This window comes from Artemia franciscana, chromosome 9 (genome assembly GCF_032884065.1).
Source record: "Artemia franciscana chromosome 9, ASM3288406v1, whole genome shotgun sequence".
Taxonomy (NCBI): Eukaryota; Metazoa; Arthropoda; class Branchiopoda; order Anostraca; family Artemiidae; genus Artemia; species Artemia franciscana.
In genome coordinates, this window is record NC_088871.1 from 31,908,795 (window position 1) to 31,934,022 (window position 25,228).

The 25,228-nt window shown below is 35.3% G+C and overlaps 1 protein-coding gene across 3 annotated transcripts in view; it reads left to right on the forward strand.

Moving 5' to 3' along the window:
• Window positions 1-25,228, forward strand: part of LOC136031274 (small conductance calcium-activated potassium channel protein 2-like) — a 294,910-nt gene that overhangs the window by 209,726 nt on the left and 59,956 nt on the right. For all 3 annotated transcript variants that reach the window (XM_065710711.1, XM_065710709.1, XM_065710712.1), the window contains one exon: window positions 1,400-1,543. In XM_065710711.1, the coding sequence (XP_065566783.1) occupies window positions 1,400-1,543 (144 nt within the window). The remainder of the gene's footprint in view (window positions 1-1,399; window positions 1,544-25,228) is intronic.

The window sequence follows — 25,228 nt, forward strand, 5'->3', positions numbered from 1 at the left end:
ATATATATATATATATATATATATATATATATATATATATATATATATATATATATATATATATATATATATATATATATATATATATATATATATATATATATATATATATATATAGTTTCTCTCTTATTCTTGTATTGTGCTGAAGACGACCCTTGGACATAGGGCCGAAATATCCACAGAACTAATTTCCACTGTCTTGAAAAGATTTTCCCTATTGTCTGTACTTTGTATTTGTTTGCTATGGAAAGGCAGTGTGGTCTTCGTCGCAATTTTAATTAAATATTTTACATATGGAAGCGGTTAGGTTGGGTTAAGTTAGGTGTTTGATATAATGTACCCCATACCCCCCCCACCCCCCTAATGTGCAAATATATAGCACAAACTTTTGATATAGCTAATGAAATAAAACAAAATATGATGAAAATATAAAACTTTATTAGGAAAATTGTAAAATTACAACTTAGAATTATGTACCCAGGACGCAGAAATAGTCGTATAAAGTCGTATAAAGTCATGTTGTATCCATTGACGAACTGTTTTCTTGTGGGCAACAACCCCTTATCCTGGAAAAAATATAATTGCCTCTTTTTCAGTCTTTGGCAAATTCCAAATCTTCATTTAAAAATCCATGTTCAGACAGCATCTTCTATCACTATGCGTAGTAACTAATGAGAGTTTTGTCTTTGTGGCTATAAAACCAGATTTTTTCATAAAATGTACCTGCATTGTAGTTTGTTTCACGAAAGAACCTAATTTCACTTATTGAGTGTGTTCTGAATAATACACGAGTACCAAAAAAAGTTTCGGAACCTTTGTTCTGGATGATGCACATTTTGGTCCGCTGGAACGAGTTAGCCAAATAAAGCTACTTATTAACTTAGACCAGAGTTCTCGGCAAGGTAGAGTAAACAGGCCTATTTCATATTATCCAGTTTCTGACTTTCAAATATTGCCTTCGCCGAATACCAGTGCTAATTCTATTTAGGGCAATCCTCATTATTTCGACAGGAGCATTTTACAAAAAAATAGTGAAACAAAACTAGTTTTTTCATTGTTTATCCAAATATTTATAATTTGTATGAGCTAAGATTTGTGAATTTAGTTTACACCTTCAGTACCCACTGAAAGCAGCAGCAAGATATTTGCCCTAATTCATACAGTGAACTCAGCTCCCCACCGTTAATCGCTAATATACGTCTATTACTTAATTTTTTTATGCAAGAAGTAGTGTCTAGATTTAAATAAAGAAAGAAAAACTGCCTTGTAAACAAAACCGCGTTAGCATAATCGACACTGGCTAAATAATCGCAATAAAAGAAAAAAAAATGTAGCCATTTTTATTTAAATCTTTTAACTTTTAAATTTTAATTCTAAGTTTAATTTCGAATTTTTCTAGGAGTATTGGTGCCCTGAATCGAATAAATTTCAATACCCGTTTTGTCTTAAAAACACTTATGACCATCTGTCCCGGCACTGTATTGCTAGTTTTTATGGTATCTCTATGGATTATTGCTTCGTGGACCCTTAGACAATGTGAGAGGTAAGTTATCTACATAATTTTAATCGTAACAAATAAAAAGTAATTTTAATTTGAAATAAATAGTAGCATTTAAACGAGTAGAAAGTATTACACATATGAGGGGAAGGGAGTACTCCTTCCTCATTCCCCCACTTTTTGCGGCAAATTTTAAATGAGCCTCAAATATACTTTACTCAAGCTCGAGTATTTTTGATGAGCAGCTTTAAACTTAATGAATTTTCTATACTTGGGATAATTATAAATGCCGATTTTTGTGTGTATATATTATTATTAAAAATTTCCTTTGTTAGAGTTTTGGTTACTATTAGAATGAGTTCTTACTTACAGTTTGTTACCACGATGTTGATGTTGCCTTTATATGTTAATTTGACACAGAAGCCTGCAATGATTTGTAGTATTATCAAGGAGGCACACTCGTGCCCCTTTAAAGAGGCGAACCACGACAATGTTAAGCGATCTTCGGTTCCAGTGGTCGCAGAGGGATGGGGAGGGATGCATTTCGTAGCCCAAGCTCCAACTAAGATACCTGCAAAATTTCATCCCCCTCCGACTTTTCCTTCATGGGGAAAATCTGGCCGAAAGTTTCGAACCAACAACCACACCCCCCCCCCACCCTTTAACGTTGTTTGATCGGGCTGAAATTCACAAGTTAAGGTCCCCTAGGGCCCAGGAGCTTATCCGCGAAATTTCAGCTCGATCCGATAACTCCTTCCCTGTTTTCCAGAAACCACGCATAGCCACTTAATGTTCATATTCTTTTTTTCGCCACGCCTACAGGTCACAGCCGACATCGGATCTGGGTGTACGAAGACTCATTCGACGCGGAATTCTCCGAGTAATTGCCCTGGAAAGTTTCGTCGGAAAATCTTAACCCCCCAATTTTCTAGCTTAGAAAAACCCATTTCCCCATAAGAGCCCATGTTAATTTTTGAAATTCTTAAAAGTTATTTAAAAGTTATATTTATACACATGCACGTATTTCGACTTCAAACATGCCCGGTTAGCTCAGTCGGTAGAGCGTGGGACTTTTAATCCTAAGGTCAAGGGTTCAAGTCTTAAAGTTTTAAGGGTTCAAGGGTTCAAGTCTAAACGTTTTCTTAAAGAGTTAAAGAGACTGCGTCCCAAAGTCGAACCTTAAAACGTACAGGAGTTAGGAGAGGCAGTTGGGGGGCTGCTGCCCCCCAAACCCCCACTTTTAAAGACTCTTTTGTACAGGTTTTTTGTTGTGGGGGGCTACCGCCCCCCTTGGCTTCGGAAAGGCCCTCTTTTAATTAAAAAAAAATTGAAATGAATGAATAATGAAATAACTTCGAAAAATGTTAAACACAAGAGGACAGGAGAACCATTGCGCCGAAACTAGTAATTAGTAACAATGAAGTTGACCACTCCATTTACATTTTAACATAATTATTGAAACTGTTTCCCAGACACAGAGCACACAAGCTAAGAGCTGGGGGTTTGTTGGTGTACAACAAAAAACCTGGACAAAAGAGTCTTTAAAAGCGGGGGGTTTGGGGGGCGGCAGCCCCCCTACTGCCTCTCCTAATTCCTGTACGTTTTAAGGTTCGACTTTGGGACGCAGCCTCTTTAACTCTTTAAGAAAACGAAGTTTTTTTCATATTATATACCATTAGAGCGTTCATTCAATGCACTTTACGAAAATATAATAATCACTCACTGCTGTTGAAATTATGTCCCAAAGATCCCAAATGGAGCAAAAAAGCTAAATTGTGTGTTTAGCTTGGAGCTATACCTGGCTTCATTGAAGGAGGGTGGGCGTAATTGTAAGGGCAACAGTTATTATGTTTCAAAAGGGCATTGAATATACAAACAAATGGTATATTTCTTTTATTCAATCTGATTTCTGACCCATAATACACATTTATCAATGTTACTACCCCATTTCTATATCTATTAGTAAATCTACCTATGTTCATCTCAATCATCATCGCTGTTATGCTTAAAGATCGTATCTTTCATTTTTCACACTTCTAAGATAATCGTCTGAAAGGATTCCCAAACTGTCCTCAAAGGGAGCATATTATATAATGAACCTTACTTTGTTCCTCTTGATCGACATTCCCCTATTGATCATCGTTTTGAGAGCAGTTTAGCAGACGGTTTTGGCAATTATTTCAAAAGTAGGAAGTTGCCAAAAAATTTTGGCAATAGTTCTATCGCCAGAATAATTTTTTAGACAATAAGTCGAAAAAATTTGAGATCCACTAGAATGAGTATTTTTGGCTGGTTCCGAAAATGATGTCACCTACTTTTACAAATCATTTCTGTTCGTTATTCTGTTGAGTTTTTTATTTTATTTTCTTTACTCGGGACTAAGTTAAATGAATGGTATTATATTTGTCATTTAAACTTTAATCGTTCTCTCTTTGTTAAACACTAGTTTCTTTAGACACAAATTGTTCAAAAGCCGCACACTTTGAATATTTCTTAGGGATGGTAACTTCTTTACTATGGTAAACTAAAAAAGGAAAACGAATCTTCCTACAAATGAGTTGAGACCTTACTTGTTATATATAGAGGCAGAAAGAAAAAAATTGGCCAATAGACCCTCTGTCAGCGTCCTCACAACGTCCCGTCCGTCCCAGTTCATTGGCGAAAAGCTAAGTGGGATGTACCCTAAAAAATGGCATCAGGTAAGTATTTTCAATTTGTATGATAGAAGACTAAAAGTGAACCATTGGCACTTTCCTCACCACCCACGCCCATCCTTCTGCTAACTTTATTGCAAAAAGGCAGACATGTTGCACTTTGTTCGAAGCGAAATTTTGAAAGGATTTTTAATATCTGTGACAAGAGGACCGGAATGGGCCATTAACATCTCTAAGACCCATTACCCCTTTCCCTCACACACTACACTGCAATTTTAGTAAAAAGATACCCATGCAGCACCTCGTTCGATCTAAAATCATGGGCTAATTTTCAGTTAGCCCTCTCCAAACTGTTTTCTTTTCTTTGCTGAAAGGTAGACTTTCTGAATCTTGTTTGAAGTAGAATAATGGATGAACTCTCAATCTATATTATTGAAGGTAAATAGTAGGCCCCTGACCCCTCCAACATTTCCCCCCCCCCCCTCCGGAAGTCACAAATTTCTTGTTGAAATGACGAAAGTAAAACAGTTCAAAATAGGGATGATACCTTTTTATTGACAGTGATTAGATATAAAATTATTTAACTGGATATTTCGAACACATATACAGTGTTCATCATCAGCAGTAAAAGAGTTTTACTGCTGATGATGAACACTGTATATGTGTTCGAAATATCCAGTTAAATAATTTTATATCTAATCACTGTCAATAAAAAGGTATCATCCCTATTTTGAACTGTTTTACTTTCGTCATGGAAAGGCAGTGTGGTCTTCGAAGTTATCTTGTTGAAATATTGGACCTTGTTTGAACTGAAATTACGCAAGGATTTTCAATTCATTTAATTTGACAGCCAAAGGAGCGAAAGTCCTTCTAATGCCGTCTTATTCCTCCCACTGCCATTTTTTTTTATTTAAAAGGTAGGCATTTTCCACCTTTTTGAAGTAGAATCGCATAATGATTTTTAATATTTACAACTGGAGGACCATAGTGTATGTGGCCCCTCCAGAACTCTCTTCCCCTGCCAATTTCAGCTATTTAGTAGCAATAAAGGCATGTCAACTCTTATTTAAATTGAAAGCATACAACGAACAGAGTGGCTCGATGGCTACTCCCCTGCTCCTCTCCTCACCAGCTCTTTAGCACAAAAGAGACATGTTGCACCCTGCCTGAAGTTAAACCAAGCAACGATTTTCAAATAGTATCGATGGTGGCACAAACTGTGTCCTTAGGCACTTTAAACGTTCCTGGTTGCCCCTTACAATGACAACATGTTTGCAGAACGTTGGACATGTTACATTTTTTTAGAAGAGAAATCATGCGAGTATTTTCAATCCTTGTGATTGGGGAATCAAATCTGGAAAGTATTCCCTTTGGTACCCTTCAACCCTGTCACCTCCAACTATAAAGTGGGTGTGTTGTACCTTGTTTTATTTGATTACCTAAGATTTTCAGTATATATGATTTCAGGCACATCATGAACCCTTGACCCCTTGAACACACTTCCCCCTTCACTGCAAGAATATTATCTGTATTACCCGGAGTAATAAGTGGCTTGGATTCTCCAAGACCAACTCCCCACTGTCAACTTTTCAGCAACAAAGTTGACAGGCATTTTTCTTTGTCTGATGGGCTTGAAATTATCGAGGCAAGTACCTTGTACCTATAGAACTGGTTATTGCTACTTTCTGAATCGTATTTCCCTTGTTTGTCCTCCAATATCCTTGGAACACATGAGGTAAGGAGACAGAGTGAATGTGTTTTCAGAGTCATCTACCGCTTCTAAGCCCCGCCTACCTTTCGCACTAACGTGCATTTGCATTCGCTAGAAATTTCGAAGAAGGGTCTACGGCCAAGGAGGTGTTAATCAAGAAGTTTTGGACGGTGAAGTTTGCAGTCTAGGCGCTATCGGGCTTTAAATTTTTGTTGTACTGAATTACTCCTCCGTCACAAAGAGTCACTCGTGAGCAATAATCTTAGAGCTTGTTTATCTTTAGTAGCTTAGAGTTCATGCCTGTTCTGATTGTTTTACCTTTTTATTTGTTTCTGACATATTTTAGGGTTGGAAAATTTGTGCTCATACAAAGGGGTACGTAACAATTTAAACCACAACCCGGCGCAATGACGCTAGTTTGACAGTTTATTAGTAAAAGGTTTGTGTCGCAATTAGTCGGTGATAGACATAGCAAGACATAGCGATTGTTTACTTCCGGAGATATTAGACTCGCGATTGATTAGGAACATGCCACTTAGAGAGCCTGCCTTAGCCCGGGCTGCAGCAAATTGCGGAATGAAACGGACTTTGGAGCCAGAAGACAGTGGATGTGAGAAAATTACTTGGTCCGACACTGAAAGTGAATATTGAAAGTGGATTTTCCATTGACATGTGAAGAGCATTGACATGCGAATAGTATAGAGATTGTTTAGGGGTAATAATGTATTAGTAGCAGTATTGTTAACCTTAACCTATTAGGGTTGTTTGAATAGTATACTATTATAGGTTAACTATTAGTGTTGGTGAATAGCATATAAATATTAGTAAGTAAATTCTATTTGAGAAATTTCAGCATTCTGTCGAAGTCCAAACCATGCTGATAAATAAACTCTACTTACGTTGAGATTTAGTTGCTATTTTAGGCACTTCCAGGTAAGCTAGGACAGCTAAATTTGGCAGGCGTATCAGGGAGCGGACCAGATTAAATTGGAAATAGTCATTTTCCCGATCTGACCATCTGGGGGGGGGGGGGGAGCGGGGGCTGGTTAATTCGGAAAAATAATATTTTTTCGGGGGCTGGTAATATTTAAGAAAATTTTCGGTTAATAGAAAAATGAAATATTTTTAACTTACGAAAGGGTGACGGGATCTTAACGAAATTTGATGTTTGGAAAAAAGTTGCGTCTCAGAGCTCTTATTTCAAATCCCAACTGGATCCGGTGACATTGGGGGAATTGAGGGGGGGACCTAAAATCTTGGAAAACGCTTAGAGTCGAGGGATCAGGATGAAACCTGATGGGAAAAGTAAGCATAAGTCCTAGATACGCGATTGACATAACCAGAACGGATACGCTCTCTTCGGGGGAGTTGGGGGGGGGGGGTTTAATTCTGAAAAAATAGAAAAAATGAGGCATTTTTAACTTAGGAAAGAGTCATCAGACACCAATGAAATTTGATGTTTGGAAGGATATCGTGTCTCATAGCTCTTATTTTAAATTCCGACCGGATCCGGTGACATTGGGGGGAAGATGGGAGGGGGAACCTAAAATCATGGAAAACGCTTAGAGTGGAGGGATCGGGATGAAACCTGGTGGTAAAAATAATCGTAAGTCCTAGATATGAGATTGACATAACTGGAACGGATCTGCTCTCTTCGGGGGAGTTGGGAGGAGGATGGTTAATTCTGAAAAATTGAAAAAATAAGGTATTTTCAACTGACGAAGGAGAGATTGGATCTTATGGAAATTTGATATTTGGAAGGATATCACGTCTCAGAGCTCTTATTTTGAATCCCGACCGGATCCGGTGAAGGGGAAGTTGGGGGGGGGACCTAAAATCTTGGAAAATGCTTTGAGTACAGGGGTCGGGATGAAACTTGGTGGTAAAACTAAGCACAAGTCCTAGAAACGGGATTGACATAACCGGAACAGATCTGCTCTCTTTGGGGGATTTGAGGAGGGAGGGTTTAGTTCTAAAAAGTAGAAAAAATTTGGTATTTTAACTTATGAAAGAGTGATCGTACCTTTATGAAATTTCATATTTAGAAGGACCTCGAAACTCAGATCTCTCATTTTAAATCCCTACCAGATTCAGTGTCATTAGGGGGGGGGCGGCATTACTGGTACGGATCCGTTCTCTTTGAGGGAGCTAGAAGTTTTTAAATCTGGAAAAATTAGAAAAATTGAGGTGTTTTTAACTTAAGAATGGGTGACCAGCCCTTAATAAAATTTTATAATTAGAAGAAACTCAGGTCTCAGAGCCCTTCTTTCAAATCCCGACCAGATCTTTTGACATTGGGGGGAGAATTGGAGGGGAAACTGGAAATCTTGGAAAACGCTTATAAACAGCGTAGATACGTAATTGACGTAACCGTACTGGATCCGTTTTCTTTGGGGGAGTTAGGTGGTGTGGTTCAGTGCTTTGGTGAGTTTAGTGCTTCTGGACGTGCTAGGACGATAAAAATTGGTAGGCATGTCAGGGAGCTGCACTAATTGACTTGTTACAGTTATTTTCCCCGACTCGACCATCTGGAGGGCTGAAGGGAGAGGAAAAATTTGAAAAATTGAGGTATTTTTAACTTACGAGTGGGCGATCGGATTTTAATGAATTCTGATATTTAGAAGTATCTCAAAGCTCTTATTTTAAATCCCGACCAGCATTAAGCCTCTGATTTTCCTTTTAAAGCAATCTATTGATTCTTAGAATTTTGCTAGAGCTCATATCATATGAGCTCTTGGCTTTTGGCTCTTCTTGACCTTGTCACAAGTGCCATATGAGCTCTTAGCTCTTGTTTTTGATGAATAGTATATAAATATAAGTAGTTTCAAAAATTTATTAAATACCCCTAAGGGGTTTCCTTCCTCCCTTACCTGTATTTATGACCCCAGGGCAAGGGTGCCTAATGTTTATTATGTACCTTCAGGAACATATCACTTTAAATGACATTAATTTAATAAGTATATGCATTACTCCGTAAAGCAAAGTATATGATTACCCCGGTTCCAAACCGGGGTAATCAGTCATTTATGAACGAGCCTATAAATTATCAACTATATGAGATTATGGTGAAAAACCAAAATATTCTAAGATACGGCACTATTAGGAATAAAATGAGATCCCGTGAAACTAAAATGGACGAATATCCTACAACTTTAGATTTAAAAAAATAATGTTCGTATATTTTATAGGCCTACAATCGGCGCTTCTTTACTTTTAAGAGCCAATAATGTCTAAAATAATGTGTTTTAAAGAATAACGTTCTTTTTAAAAATAATATTCATACATTTTATAGGCCTACAATCGATGTGTCTTTACTTTTAAAGGCCAATAATGTTTAAAGTAATGTGTTTTTAAGAATAATGTTCTTTTTAAAAATAATTTTCATACATTTTATAGGCCTACAATTAGTGTTTCTTTACTTTGAAAGGCCAATAATGTTTAAAATAATGTGTTTTTAAGAATAATGTTCTTTTTTAAAAATAATGTTCATACATTTTATAGGTCTACATTTGGTGTTTCTTTACTTTTAAAGGCCAATAATGTTTAAAATTATGTGTTTTTAAGAATAATATTCTTTTTAAAAATAATGTTCATACATTTTATAGGCCTACAATCGGTGTTTCTTTACTTGTAAAGCCAAACTGTTATCTGCTTTGTAACCTAACAAATTCCAATTCGTATGCTGTTAAAATGATATTGCCTCAATGTGTTGTTGCCAATTATCCCTGTTTTCAACTTCCTTTTAAATCTGGTCTTAATGCTAAGGAGATGTCAACATTCTTAATGATATTCTGGCAAACCCCTCAAGGAGTGATTAAGCCAATGAGAAAGGAGGAAATCTTGAATACTAAGAATTATTGCTAAAAATCATCTGTTATAACTACAAACTTAAAAATCTTTGGAATTATTTGTCGGTATAAGATCTACAAAACGACACAAAAATCAATGCTATATAATTAGTACAACCCTTTTAAACAGTAAAAGAAGAATATCTTAAATGGCAAATTTTAACGGAAACTGATGATAATAAAAAAAAAATTCACGGCCAAAAATTTTGAAATCTTGTGGCAAATCGAGAGGCTACTTTACAATTCTCTACGTCTTCTAAAAGTAATTTTATTGCTACTTTTAAAAATTAGAGGTGTCCCCACTAATTAATTTTTTATGAAGCTCTAAAGAAAAAAAAATGCAAATTTGTTCGGCCTATTCATGTCAAAGCTTTCAATGAAGCCACAGTAATTTTTTCATCAAAGAATCTGCTCGTGTCTGTTGTTAATACGCATTTCACTGCTATAGGAAAATAGCATTGGCTTCAAACCTCGGAGATCCACTTTAAATTGTTTTTACCGTTAAATAAATATGAAATAATTGATAAGAGTTGTGTGCTAAGGCGAAGTAACTTTGCTTTAGCTTGAAGCTTAAAGAATTGTTAGAGTTTTGAAATAATAATGTAGATTGACCCAGTTTTAATATTTTGGGGCAAAGTAATATAGCATTAGCTTTCATACATGATGCATTTTATTATTGGCTGGATGCCTCGAAATAAGTGAAAACTTTTTTTAAGAACACGGTGTATTTTAAGACTGACTCTAAGGAACGTGCCACCATTTTATTTTATTTATCAAAAAAAACCTCTTCTTTGGACAAAACCAAGTTTTGAGGGACTGTAATTACGGTATTCAATCAATGGCGAAGAGACTAACCAGAAATGTCGCTAACTTAACTTTTTTGTCAGCGAAGTCAACTTAAGGTTGATGTAACACTTCAGATTGTCCTAGCAATGTAAATCTGTTTTGTTTTTGTAATGAAAGGCACCTAACCAGGATAATCTTCACCACCAGCAACCACCCCACCCCTCCTTCTCTGCCATCTTCTGCACATCTCTGTATTTCCTGCCACAAAAGCAAAATATTAACAAAACCAAAGAAGGGGTTCTACCCGGGATTCAACTGACATGTGAAGTAGACGTGTGTAACAACGACTATTTTGCATGAATGCTGAACTTAAGGTTGAACATTCCACAATATAATTGCCAGCGAAGTCAACTTAAAGTTGCTATAATACTTCAAGCAAAGTAAATCTATTTTGTCTTTTCTATAAAAGACTCCTTATCAGTTTAATTCCCATTTATTCCTGCTTTTCAGTTGAAAACTAGGACTGGAAGAATTCATATGAAGAAAGGAGAAATCGCAGTGCATCAGCCTAATGCTATTACATTTTTTCTTTTTGTTCCTTTTCATCTTAAATGTGAAATTTAAGACAGTTTTTTGTGTCATCTATATTTCGTCCAGAATCAGATTATGTCTTGTAAAATGTTTAAAGCTTGTCTCAAATTAGATTCATAGAAGTTTTTGAAATTTGAGACAAATAGTTGGACAAGATGAGGGCAATAAAAAAAAACGCTCTTTTCGCGTCTCAGTATTTTTGCGCATGCTAAAAGAAGGAAAAAATTAATCTGGTCTATAAATTAGGAGGCCAATGATATCTATGTCTTTTCTTCTTTCTTTCTGTTCTTTCAAATAGTTTTGTATATTTATTCCGTTTTGTTTAAACATCTACTTATCCACAAATTATGGGAAGAGACTATATCTCAACTTGTGCATAATTTTTTGACATGATTGACAGTATGTGATACAAATGTGATAAACATTTGACGTATATTTAAGTTGACTATGTGTCAGGATCACACATGCGAATTTGACATAGGCTATGTCACGACTATTTATGTCAAAACACTACAAAATAGTTTGTTCTGACCATGAATACATCTGTAATTTTTGTTTCTTATTTATAATACATACCAACTGTGTGCTTGGGTATAAATACATATTTAAATGTTGTTTTCTCTTATATACTGGACTTAGAAAGATTTTATCCGATAATTACGCAGGATTATAGGATTGTAAGAAAACTAAACCGTTATTCCTTTCATATAAGTTGTCGACAGAATAAGGAATTTGTGGTTTGGTTCAAATTTTGTTAACAGTAAAGCGTACGATCCACTCTCTATTGACATAAATACCGTCTTTCGACCATGCTAAATTTTTTTTTCAATGAAAGTAAAGAGCGACATTACAACTTAATAAGAGTATCAATTTTTCCAATTAGGGGACTGAAGAAGGAGGGGGGCTTCTTCTTCAGCCCCTGGCTATTTACGCTAAAGTTTATAGTCCCAAATCAAAAATACTGCTGATAAGATTTTTTTTTTAAGAAATAAAAAATACTTCCTGCTCCAGCGAAGCGGCTTTTGTTTGAACAGTCGTTCACACTCAATTGGGAGAGAAAGTGATACTATATTTTAAAGAGTGCAGGAGTTAAAAATAATGCAGGAGTTTATGTCCAGAACAATGTCTGCTTGTTTTGGGTTTGTAACTTGTTTTTTTTTTAATTTAGTTTCTACCCGTTTTAATAGCATACCTAGGGTTGCCCTAAACGTGAGTAGGGCTACCACCCCCCAAACACAACCCTTCAAGTCAAAATTTTACTTTTGTACAGCAATGCTTCGAGGGAAATGCCTCATTTTAAAGTATTTGCTTTCCAGAACAAAGTATAAGTATCCCAGGTAAACGCCCCGCTCTTTACGCTAAAGTTTGACTCTCACAAAGGCCGTAGAATAAATAGTTGAAATCACTAAAAATATTGTAGCGTAAAGAGTGAGGTATAACCAGGAGGTAAACCCCTCATATATGTAATAATTTTTGTTCGTTTTGTTTTAATGCTGCTCCTTATTTTCAGTAGGAAAAACTTTTCATATTTATTTTTTCATTGTTTTTTTTTTCAAATAATACTAGAAAATCCTGCGCCCCCTTCATTGAAATTCTCTTCCCCCATGAGAAGTTTCTTCATGAAAATATCCTCCCACGTAACCCTCCCCTCAACTCTCCCCCTAAACCAAAAAAAAATCCCTGTGAAAACGTCTGTACACTTCCCAATAACCATTACTATATGTAAACACTAGTCGAAGTTTGTAACTTGCAGCCCCTCCCACGGGGACTGCGGGGGAGTAAGTCATTCCCAAAGACATAGTTAATACGTTTTTCGACTCTGGTGAATAAAATGGCTATCTCAGATTTTGATCCGGCGATTTTCGGGAAACAATGAGCGTGGGAGGGGGCCTAGGTGCCCTCCAATTTTTTTGGTCACTTAAAAAGGACATTAGAACTTTTAATTTCCATTAGAATGAGCCATATCACTACATTCTAGGGCCACTCAGTCGATACGATCACCCCTGGGAAAAAAAAAAAAAAAAAACAAAAAAAAAAAAAAAAAAAACTAATAAACACGCATCCGTGATCTGTCTTCTGGCAAAAAATGCGAAATTCCACGAAATTTTGAAATTTCGGAAATTCCGAAATTTTGTAGATAGGAGCTTGAAACTTCTACAACAAGGTTCTCTGATACACTGAATCTGATGGTGTGATTTTCGTTAAGATTGTATGACTTTTAGGGGGTGTTTCCTCCTATTTTCTAAAATGAGGCAAATTTTCTCAGGCTCTTAACTTTTGATGGGTATAACTGATCTTGATGAAACTTATATATTTAAAATCAGAATTAAAATGCGATTCTTTTGATGTAACTATTGGTATCAAAATTCCATTTTTTAGAGTTTCGGTTACTATTGAGCCGGGTCGCTCCTTACTACAGTTTGTTACCACGAACTGTTTGATTAAAGGTATATCGTCGAACCTCTGTTTCTTTTAATTGTTCAGGTGGTTGGATAGAAATTTCTTTTTCTTCCAACAATTTATCTAGTCCAGGTTTTTGATTTTCAAAGTTAAGGTAGGCATTGATGATCTTATCCATGTCGAAATCCAAAACCTAGTAATCATCGTCTTCATTTTCAATGTTTTTAGTTCGTTTTGCCTCGGCTTGTCTTTCGTCATTATGAAATACATATCGCCGAACCTTTGTTTTTTTTTTTTTTTAAGATAGGTGTGGTAGGTATTGATGACCTTTTGGCCTTCCTACTGACATTATGTAACTGGTTGCCTTAAAAACGGTCTTCTTTTTTAAGGTTTTTTAAAACCTTAAATTGTTGTAACCTTGTTAAAATATATACAAGTATTTTTGAAATTACCAGCTTTTTGCTCTTTACGCAATTTAATGTATTTCAAAATATTTGATTATTGAAGCTAGTCCGATTTCTAACAACGACATGTACTAAGTTTGAAACGTTTGGCTTTCTTTTTTAAGGTTTCTGTATTGTTGTAATCCCTTGCCAAAATAGAGGATCATCATTTGTAATAGTTACAAATTTTCGTTTTCTGAGCCTTCCTACTGACATTATATAACTGATTGCGTTCAAACCTGCAAGCTTAATCAAGTGGCGAGTTGGTTTTATCAAACAAACAAAAACTAATTTTAAAATTTTCAGGTATTTTTCTAGTTTGAATTAAAACACTAAAATTATTATTCAGGCACCGTAAATCAGACGCAGTTTACATAATTACTTTAGTGCTTCTGAACTGAACATAAAAAAATTTTCAACTTTTTTCATATCTTAAAATGACATTACTTATACTTATAAGAAAATAAATTCGGCAATGATGTTTTTCTAACAAAGATTTCTACTAAGCTTCAGACTTTTGATTTTCTTTTTCAAGGTTGCTGAATTTTTGTAATCCCTTGTTAAAATATAAACAGATATTTTTGCAATTACCAGTTTTTTGCTCTTTGCGCAATTTATTGTCTTTTGATACTGAATATTCAAAGATATTTGATTATTACAGGAAGTTCGACTTCTAACAACGGTTTCTACTAAGATTCAAACTTTTGGTTTTCTTTTTTAAGGTTTTGGAATCGTTGTAATTCTTTCTCAAAATATGTGCAAATATTTTTTTTTATTACCAGTTTTTTCTTTAAACAATTTAATATAAACTTATACATGAAAATCTTCAATTTGATGTATCTTCAACTGATGTATATAAAAATGACGTCACTCACATAAATATTTTTCTCCAAAATTAAGACTCTTGACGAATTTCCTCGAACTCGAAATGAGGAATTTCACATTTTGTAAGTGATGCCTTTAGGGCACTCATACATATTGAATTTCATCGTATAATTTCCATCAAGGTCGCACCATTTCTGGGAGATTTTCGTTCCTATTTCTAAAATTACACAAATTCCCTGTGTTAATATATTTTAATAAGCAACTTTTAAATTCATCCATTTTACATATTAAGAATCAGTATGAATAGTAGATTTTGTTGTTACATATATTGCAACCAAATCTCGTTTTTAGCGAAACTACTTGGATTAAATGCACAGCACTTGGATTAAATTTGCCGAAGAAATATGAAACATTCAAATTCTGGGGGGTAGGTTCATTTATAGTAAATATTAGGTCTTCTAAAAGATAAAATCTAACACCCTTCCATGGTAAACGTACACAAATTAGAAAATACTTAAGACAGTAAACAAATCGTTTTACCTTTTGTATCATCACCCATGTGACTCAACCGTTTGAGACCCTAGTAAATCTTTAAAAAAAATAACCTCTTTGAAAAGTATATTTTATCCTTAACTGTGATTCCCTCTTTTTTCCATGTTTCAGCTTCCACCGAAGGGATTTTTCTTAGCTGGAGAGTGGTAATTCCGAAATGACTTTTCTTGGATTTTGTAAAGATCAGTGATTCTGTATGCTTTATCGATTCGGAAACAAAATGAATATTTGTGTACCAGAATCATATTTCAAATTTTTTATCTTTTTCTCTGGTGAAATCAAAGATGACCTTTGAGACTTAAACCTAGAGCGGCTACCCTTCACCTAACTTGGAATGGAGCTTTCAGCGCCCGGTCCCCAAGTGACTGTCCGGCACTAGATTTAGCTTCCTAGGGCTAGTAAGGTCCATTCCTCTTTATTCTGGTCGTACGCTTTCGCAGGATGTGTTCTTTGCTAAAACCAAAAAAGCATGCTCACAAGGTTTCTCAGCTAAATTACATGTAGTGACCAGGAAAGTTTTTCCAGACAAGCAGTATAAAACAAAGACTTAAGACAAAGCACTACCTTAAAATCATTTTGCGAACCTCACCGTCGGCTAACCACCACATTGAGAAACGGCCAGTTTGCAAATTCTCCCAGAAGCGTAGTGACCATCGAGAGCTTTCAAGAATCCGCTGTGTGATTGTGAAATTTAATTGACAATACAATGAAATTTGTTTTTCTTTATCGAAAAGCGTGTTAATCAAAGCGGTTATCACCACAGGGAACTCCCAAGATAGCAAAATTGCTCAATTACTAATTTTGTCGAAATACTTTTCGGTGTTTTCCTAGCAGGTATGCTACACGAGTAAAATTGAGACGGGAAAGAGAAAGAAAGACATGTAAAAACAATTTTGTATAGGAGTTCTGGCAAATTCCCCAATGCATGATTTCCCCTGACAAGCTCACCCCTGGGAATCTTCCCTCCCTATGGAATGTTCATCCTTGAAAAAAAAAGAAAATTCGCCTCTCCCACCGGTAAATGTATACATACTTCACAATAACAAATGCTATGTGTAAACAATGGGCAAATTTTATGACTTAAAGAGCTTTCCCTTGGGGCTGTGTGGGTGGGGGGGGGTTCATGTTATATCCAGAGGCATAGTTATTGGGCCTTCCAACTATAATGAGAAAAATGGCTAGCTCAAAATTTTGATCGGACATCTTTGGGAAAAAGGGGCGAGGGAGGGGGCCAGGTTTCACTCCTATCATTTAGGTCACTTAAAATTGGACTAAAACTTTTAATTTCCATTTTAATAAGCCCTTTCATGATATTCTAGGACCACTGGATCGATACGATTACCCCTGGAAAAAAATAAATTAACACGCATCCGTGATTTTTCTTCTATCAAAAAATACAAAATTCCATATTTTTGCAGATAGGAGCTTGAAGCCTATACAGTAAGGTTTTCCTATATGCTGAATTTCGTGTTATAATTTTCATTAAGATTCTATGACTTTTAGGGGGCTTTTCTCCCTTTTTTCCAAAATCAGGCAAATATTCTCAGGCTCACAGCCTTTAATCGGTAAGACTAAACTTAACGAACTTAAAACGAACAGAAATTACTTCATATATGAAAGGGGCTGCTTCCTCATCAACGCCCCGCTCTTTACGCTAAAATTTGGCTCTTTCTCTCAAGTCTACTTTTTAAAACAGTAAAAAACTTTAGCGTAAAAAGCAGGACGTTGATGAGGAAGCAGCCCCTTTCATATACGAAGTACTTTCTGTTCGTTTTAAGTTTTAATGTCGCTCCTTACTTTCAGTTAAAAAAAACTTGTTTTTTTATTTAATTTCCGAACGTTTTTGAATCAATGCATGTTTTGATTTTGGCTCTCCGCAGAGGAGTTATTAAAGCCAAATTTGATTTTTTTTTTTTTTTGGCTAAATGGCTTTCTCATAGTTTTGATCGAGTGATTTTGAGAAAAAAGGAGTGGGGGAGGAAGCCTAGTTGCCCTCCGATTTTTTAACTTAAAAGGAAACTATAACTTTTAATTTTTTGCGAATGTTTTTGTTAGTAAAAGATATACGTAACTTATAAATTAGCTTACGTAACGAATTTTTGTATTCTCACGTTTTTATTACATATATGAGGGGGTTCACCCCTCGTCAGTACCTTGCTCTTTACACTAAAGCTTAAATTGTGTCCCAATTCATTAAGAATGACCCCTGAATCACAAAAGCCGTAGAATAAATAGTTGAAATTACTAAAAATACTTTAGCGTAAAGAGCGAAGTATTAGGAGGAGGTGAGCCCCTCATATGCGTAATAATTTCTGTTCATTTAAGTTTTAATGCTGCTCCTTACTTCCAGTTGAAAAAACTTTTTCATATTTTTTTTCATTGTGTTTAAATAATGCTAGAAAGTCCTGCGCTCCCTTCATGGAAGTTTTCTTTCCCGTGACAAATTCCTCGATGGAAAGTTCCCCAAACATATCCCCCAACACATTCCCCTTTTCTCAACCCCTCCTCCCAAACAAAAAATCCCCCTGAAAACGCCTGTACATTTCCCAATAACCATTACTATATGTAAGTACTGGTCAAAGTTTGTAACTTGTAGCCCCTCCCACGGGGACTGTGGGGGAGTAATTGGTCCCCAAAGACATAGTTATAAGGTTTTTCGACTACACTGAATAAAATGGCTATCTCAGAATTTTGATCCGTTGACTTTGGGAAAATAATAAGCGTGGGAGGGGGCCTAGGTGCCCTCCAATTTTTCAGTCACTTAAAAAGGGCACTAGAACTTTTCATTTCCGTTAGAATGAGACCTCTCGGAACATTCTAGGACCACTGGATCGATACGATCATCCCTTGGGGGAAAAAAAACAACGCATCCTTGATCTGCCTTCTGGCAAAAAATACAAAATTCCACATTTTTGTAGATCGGAGCTTGAAACTTCTACAACAGGGTTCTCTGATACGCTGAATCTGATGGTGTGATTTTCGTTTAGATTCTATGACTTTTAGGGGGTGTTCCCCCCTGTTGTCTAAAATAAGGCAAATTTTCTCAGGCTCGTAACTTTTGATGGGTATGACTAAACTTGATGAAACTTATTTATTTAAAATCAGCATTAAAATGCGATTCTTTTGATGCAGCTATTGGTATCAAAATTCCATTTTTTAGAGTTTTGGTTACTATTGAGCCGGGTCGCTCCTTACTACAGTTCGTACCACGATCTTTTTGAAAATCAGCATAATAATCCAATTCTCTTGACATGTCTATTGATATCAAAATTCCGTTTTTTTAGACTTTTGGTTACTATTGCGCCGGGTCGCTCCTTAATTACAGTTCGTCACCACAAACTGTTTGATCAAGTTTTAGGTATGGCAATACCACATGGAACTAAGATATGATATCGTATTGACTAAAATATAATTTGCCTTCCAAATAATTCTCCTTGGAGCCGGTAAAGTAACGAGAATAAATTCTTATAAATAGTTAAAATCCTTTCCATTTCTTTTCTGTCTCTCTCTCCTTCCCTGCCCCCTCTCTTTCTCTCGTTTTTGCGAGCTAGTATTTAAATAGTTTGTGTGTCTTATGTGTCCTCACCCTCCTTTACAGGCCATTGTTTTATTGTTGGAACATATCTATATATATATATATATATATATATATATATATATATATATATATATATATATATATATATATATATATATATATATATATATATATATATATATATATATATATATATATACATATATATATACATATATATATATATATATATATATATATATATATATATATATATATATATATATATATATATATATATATATATATATATATATATATATATATATATATATATATATATATATATATATATATATAAATATTCTCTTTGTAAGTAACTGGCTATTTTTCTCTAAACTATTGACCCGTATGCCTCCACCCTTACTTTACAGGCCAATGAGCCTTTGGAGGGATTGGTATAGTGTAGTATTCTATGTGTATTACATTATGATTAAATCTTGTCATATTATTCTTATGTTAGAATTATACCATAGGATATCTTAGCTGAGAGGGTGGAGTGCTAGGTCAGTACAAGGGTGATGTGGGGATCGACATCCCTCACCTCACCTTCTTTTCCAAAGAGAAGGATCTGGAACCGAAAGTGTTTTGGCACAAAACTTTGATTACAACTTGTCTAGGTCCTTATTAAGTCTAGACGCTTTGCCAGTGACAAGATTCGGCCGCTTACAACCAATCTTGACCTCATTACGTCCGTGAGATTTTAAAACATTCGTGAGAAATAAAAATAAAATGAAAACGCGACGCATGCCAGTTTCAGAACATGTACTAATTTTGATAAAAAGAAATAGGTTGTATAATACACTAGAATATTTGGAGAAAATGTTTGATGCACAAAATGGATGATGCACAAAATAGTTGTATTCTATGTGCTATCGTTTTTTCAGTGGAGGGGGCATATGCAATCTTAGCAATCGTCCTCGAGGTTCTCAATAATTAAATAAAAAACAATAGAGTAAGGAGCAGCATTGAAAATTGGAACGAACAGAAATTGTTACTTATATGAGGGGGTTACCCCTCTTCAGTGCCTCCCGATCTTTGCGCTAAAGTTTGAATTTTTGTTCCAATCATTTAAGAATTGCTCCTGAAACGCAACTTAATTAAAATAATAGGCTTTTTTTAAAGTTCTACCAAAAAGCTTTAGCGTAAGGAACGAAGTATCGAGGAGGGGCCAACTTCATCATATACGGAATAACTTTTGCTTGTTTTAGGTTTTAATGTTGCTCCTTACTTTCAGTTGAAAAAAATTGCTGGATTTCTATTTAATTTATAATCGTTTTTAAAATAATACCGGGAAATCCAGCTGCCACTCCATCGAAAATTCCCTTCGCTCAAGACAATTTCTCCATGAAAAGATCCTCCCACATAATCCCCACTCTCCGCCGAGAGCCACCCTCTCCCTAAAAATATATGTATGCTTCCCAATAGCCGATACTATATCAAACAATTCGTGGTAATAAACTGTAAGTAAGCAGCGACCCGGCTCAATAGCAATCGAAAAAAAAAGAATTTTGATACTAATAGACATATCAAAGGAATTGGCTGATTATGATCATTCTAAATATAGGTACTTATGTATTACAGCGACCCCATTCAACAATTTCGATGTGTGAAAAAAACTTGTTTGTCTGTTGTCCATAATTTTCTTCCGTAGTTTCCATAATTTTGTTAATAAACTATTATATTTTCATCATATTTTGGCTCATTTCTTGAGTGGGGTTGCTATAATGCATAAGTACCCAAATATACCAGTTGCATTAAGTTTAGTTTTATCCATCAAAGGCTAAGCCTGATAAAATTTGCCTGATTTTTTAAAAAGGGAGAAACACCCCCTATAAGTATAAGGATCATACCATAGGAAATTTTTTAATTTTGTCCCAATTCCTTAAGAACGATTCCTGAAACACAAGGTTAGTTTAATTAGAACAATAAGACGACTTATTATAAGTACTAAAAAAAAACTATAGCGCAAAGCAAGAGGTGTTGAGGAAGGGGCAGCCTCCCTCATATACGTAATAAGTTATGTTCGTTATAAGTTTTAATGTTGCTTCTTACTTTCAATTGAAAAAAGTATATTTTTATTTAATGTAAACAATGGGCAAAGTTCATAGTTTGGAGACCTTCCCTCGGGGCTGTGGGGTGTCAAGTCACCCTCAAAAACAGAGTTATTAGACCTTTAGACTATGCTGAACAAAATGATCATAGCAAAATTTTGGCTGTGTGACTTCGGGAAAAAGGGAGTTGAAGGGAGGCTAGCTACCCTCTAATATTTTTGGTTACTTGAAAAGGGCACTAGAACTTTTTATTTTCGATCAAGTGAGCTTTCTCCCGATCTTCTGGGATCACTGGTTTGATGAGTTCAGCCCTGGGAAAAACAAACAAGCAAACAAATAAATCCGCACACGTGATCTTTTTTCTAGCAATTTTACAAATGGGAGCCTGAAACCTCTACAATAAGGTTTTCAGATATGTTGAATCTGATGGTCTGATTTTCATTAAGATCATTAGATGTTTTGAGCGTGTTTCCCCTATTTTTCAAAGATTGGGCAAGTTTTATCAGGCTCTTAATTTTTGACGGGCAACATTAAACTTGATGAATGTTATATATTTTGAATAAACATCAAAAGTTGATTCTTTTGATGTATCCATTGTTATTAAGGTTCTGTTTCTTGGAGTTTCGGTTACTATTGAGCCACATCTCTCCTTACTTACAGTTCGTTATTGCGAACTGTTTGATAAAACTCTGAATCAACACAGTACCATTGAGCAAGCAAATAGCGCTTTGCGTCCTATTTACTTTTTAATTTAATTTGTTTCCTAGCCGCTTCACATTGAACGAATAATAGTAAAAATTTGGAAGAGATCTCATTCCATCCAAACTTGAAATTTTCCGAGTTTTTTTTACCATTAAAAATGATTAGAGGAGTACCAGCCCCCACCTGTTCCGTTTTTTCTCCCAGGTACCCTATAATACTTCATTGCACTGAAATATGCATCCAGGGGCACATGGTCCACGGAGTTCCAAGAGACAGGGTTCAAATTACTTCTTCCGACAAAATAATGAAGAAAGACGTATTTAAGAGTCACTACAAAGTTTTGTTTCAACCAGTGAAAAAAAAGAAAGGACGAAACAATAATTTTGGTAAAGATTTCTACTAAGCCGTCCTTACGCTAAAAAACAATAGAAAAAAACATGTATATATCAAATAGTTCGTGGTAACGAACTGTAGTAAGGAGCAACCCGGCTCAATAGTAACCAAAACTCTAAAGGCCAGAATTTTGATACCAATAGTTACATTAAAAGAATTGCATTTTAATGCTGATCTTAAATATATAAGTTTCATCAATTTTAGTTTTACCCATCAAAAGTTACAAGCCTGAGAAAATTTGCTATATTTTAGAAAATAGGGGGAAACACCCCTTAAAAGTCATAGAATCTTAACAAAAATCACACCATCAGATTCAGCGTATCAGAAAACCCTACTGTACTAGTTTTAAGCTCCTATCTACAAAAATGTGGAATTTCGTATTTTTTGCCAGAAGACAAATCACGAATGCGTGTTAATTTTTTTTCTTCTTTTTTTCTTTTTTTTTCAGGGGTGATCGTATCGACCCAGTTTTCCTAGAATTTTGCGAGAAGGCTCATTTGAACGGAAATGAAAAGTTCTAGTACCCTTTTTAAGTGGCCAAAAAAATTGGAGGGCACCTAGGCCCCCTCCCACGCTCATTTTTTCCCAAAGTCATCGAATCAAAATTCTGAGATAGCCACTTTATTCAACATAGTTGAAAAACCTTGTAAATATGTCTTTAAGGACGACTTACTCCCCTAAAGTCCCCGTGGGAGGGGCTGCAACTTACAAACCTCGACCAGTGTCTGCATATAGTAATGGTTATTGGGAATTGTACAGACGATTTCAGGGGGATTTTTTGGTTGGGAGGAGGGGTTGAGAAAAGGGTATTTTGTAGGGGAAACTTTCCATGGAGGAATCTGTCATGGGGGAAGGAAATTACCATGAAGTGGCCACAGGATTTCCTAGCATTATTTAAAAAACAATGAGAAAATAAATATGAAGTAGCTTTTTCAGCTGAAAATAAGGAGCAGCATTAAAACTTAAAACGAACAGAAAATATTGCGCATATAAGAGGTTCACCTCCTCCTAATACCTCACTCTTTACGCTAAAGTATTTTCAGTAATTTCAACTATGTATTCTACGGCCTTTTGATTCAGTGGTCACTCTTAAATAATTAGGACAAAATTTAAGCCTTACTGTAAAGAGCGAGGTATTGACAAGTAGGCGAACTCCCTCATATACATAATAAAAACATACGAATATAGAAGTTCGTTTCGTAAGCTAACTCGTAAGTCACGTATATCTTTTACTAATGAAAACATGCCATTTAGCCAAAAAAATGAGAGAGCCATTTAGCCAAAAAAATAAATATGCAAATTTCGTTTTAATTATTCATCCGCGGAAAGCCAAAATCAAAATATGGATTAACTCAAAAACGTTCAGAATTTAAATAAAAAAAAAAAATTTTTTTTTCCGTATATGAAAGGGGCTGTTCCCTCCTCAATGCCCCGCTCTTTACGCTAAAGTTTTCACTATTTTAAAAAGTAAAGTTGAGAGAAAGAGTCAACTATTAGCGCAAAGAGCGAGGCGTTGAGGAGGGAACAGCCCCTTTCATATACAGGGTAATTTCTGTTCGTTTTAAGTTTTAATTTCGCTCCTTACTTTCAGTTAAAAAAGGCTGTTTTATTTTACTTAATAAAGGGAAAACGCTAAATTTTTTAAGTTAACTACACGTAGCCATAGAATTGACGAAAAAAGCAACAAAGAAAAGACCATTCAAAGATTAGATTGCGCAGGAATAAAGAGTGTGACCTGACTTGAGAGATGCTAAGGATTTTTTCCAGTTAGAGATTCCTGTTGAGAGATGAAGCCCCCTTGTTAGAGTGAGTTCCTGTTAGAGGCTGAAAATCCCCCTTGTTTTTTTTTATTATTATTTCTATATTTTCTGCCGAACGGCATGTATACCCAGTGTTATCTTAGAATGTATTTACACAAATTATGAAATTAGCCCATTTTTAATAGATATATATCAAACAGTTCGTGGTAGAGCGACCAGGCTAAATAGTAACCGAAACTCTAAAAAATGGAATTTTGAGACCAGTAGTTACATCAAAAGAATCGCATTATAATGCTCATTTTAAATAAAAGTTTCATCAAGATCAGTTAAACCCATCAAAAGTTACGAGCCTGAGAAAATTTTCCTCATTTTAGAAAATAGGGGAAACACCCCCTAAAAGTCTTACAATCTTAATGAAAATCACACTATCAGATTCAGCGTATCAGAGAACCTTACTGTAGAAGTTTCAATCTACAAAAATGTGGTATTTCGCATTTTTTGCCAAAAGACAGGTCACGGATGCGTGTTTATTTTATTTATTTTTTTCCCCAGGGGTGATCGTATCGACTCAGTGGTCCTAGAATGTCGCGAGAGGGCTCATTGTAACGGAAATTAAAAGTTCTAGTGCCCTTTTTAAGTGACCAAAAAAGAGAGCCCCTAAGCCCCCTCCCACGCTTATTTTTTCCCCAAAGTCACCGGATCAAAATTCTGAGATAGCCATTTTGTTCACCATAGTCGAAAAACCTAATAACTATGTCTTTAGGGACGACTTACTCCCCCGCAGTCCTCGTGGGAGGGGCAGCAAGTTACAAACTTTGACCTGTGTTTACATATAGTAATGATTACTGGGAAACTTTTGGAGTTACTGGGAAACATGGAGAAACTTTTCAAGAGGGAAGAGAATTTCAATGAAGGGGGTGCAGGATTTTCTAGCATTGTTTGAAAAAATAATGAAAAAATAAATATGAAAAGTTTTTTCTACTGAAAGTAAGGAGCAACATTAAAACTTAAAACGAACAAAAATTATTACGCATATGAGGGGTCTACCTCCTCGTTATACCTCACTCTTTACGCTAAAGTATTTTTAGTAATTTCAACTATTTATTTTACGGCCTTTGTGATTCAGTGGTCATTCTTAAGGAATTGGGACAAAATTTAAGCTTTAGTGTAAAGAGCGAGGTATCGACGAGGGTTGAACACCCTCATATACGCAATAAAAACATACGAATACAGAAGTTCGTTACGTAAGTTAATTCGTAAGTTACGTATGTTTTTTACCAATGAAAACTTTTGTAAAAAATTAAAAGTTCTAGTTGCTTTTTTAAGTAATCAAAAAATTGGAGGGCAACTAGGCCTCCTCCCTCGCTCATTTTCTCTCAAAATCTTCCGATTAATTACAATTAATTAATATGCAAATTTTGTTTTAATTATTTA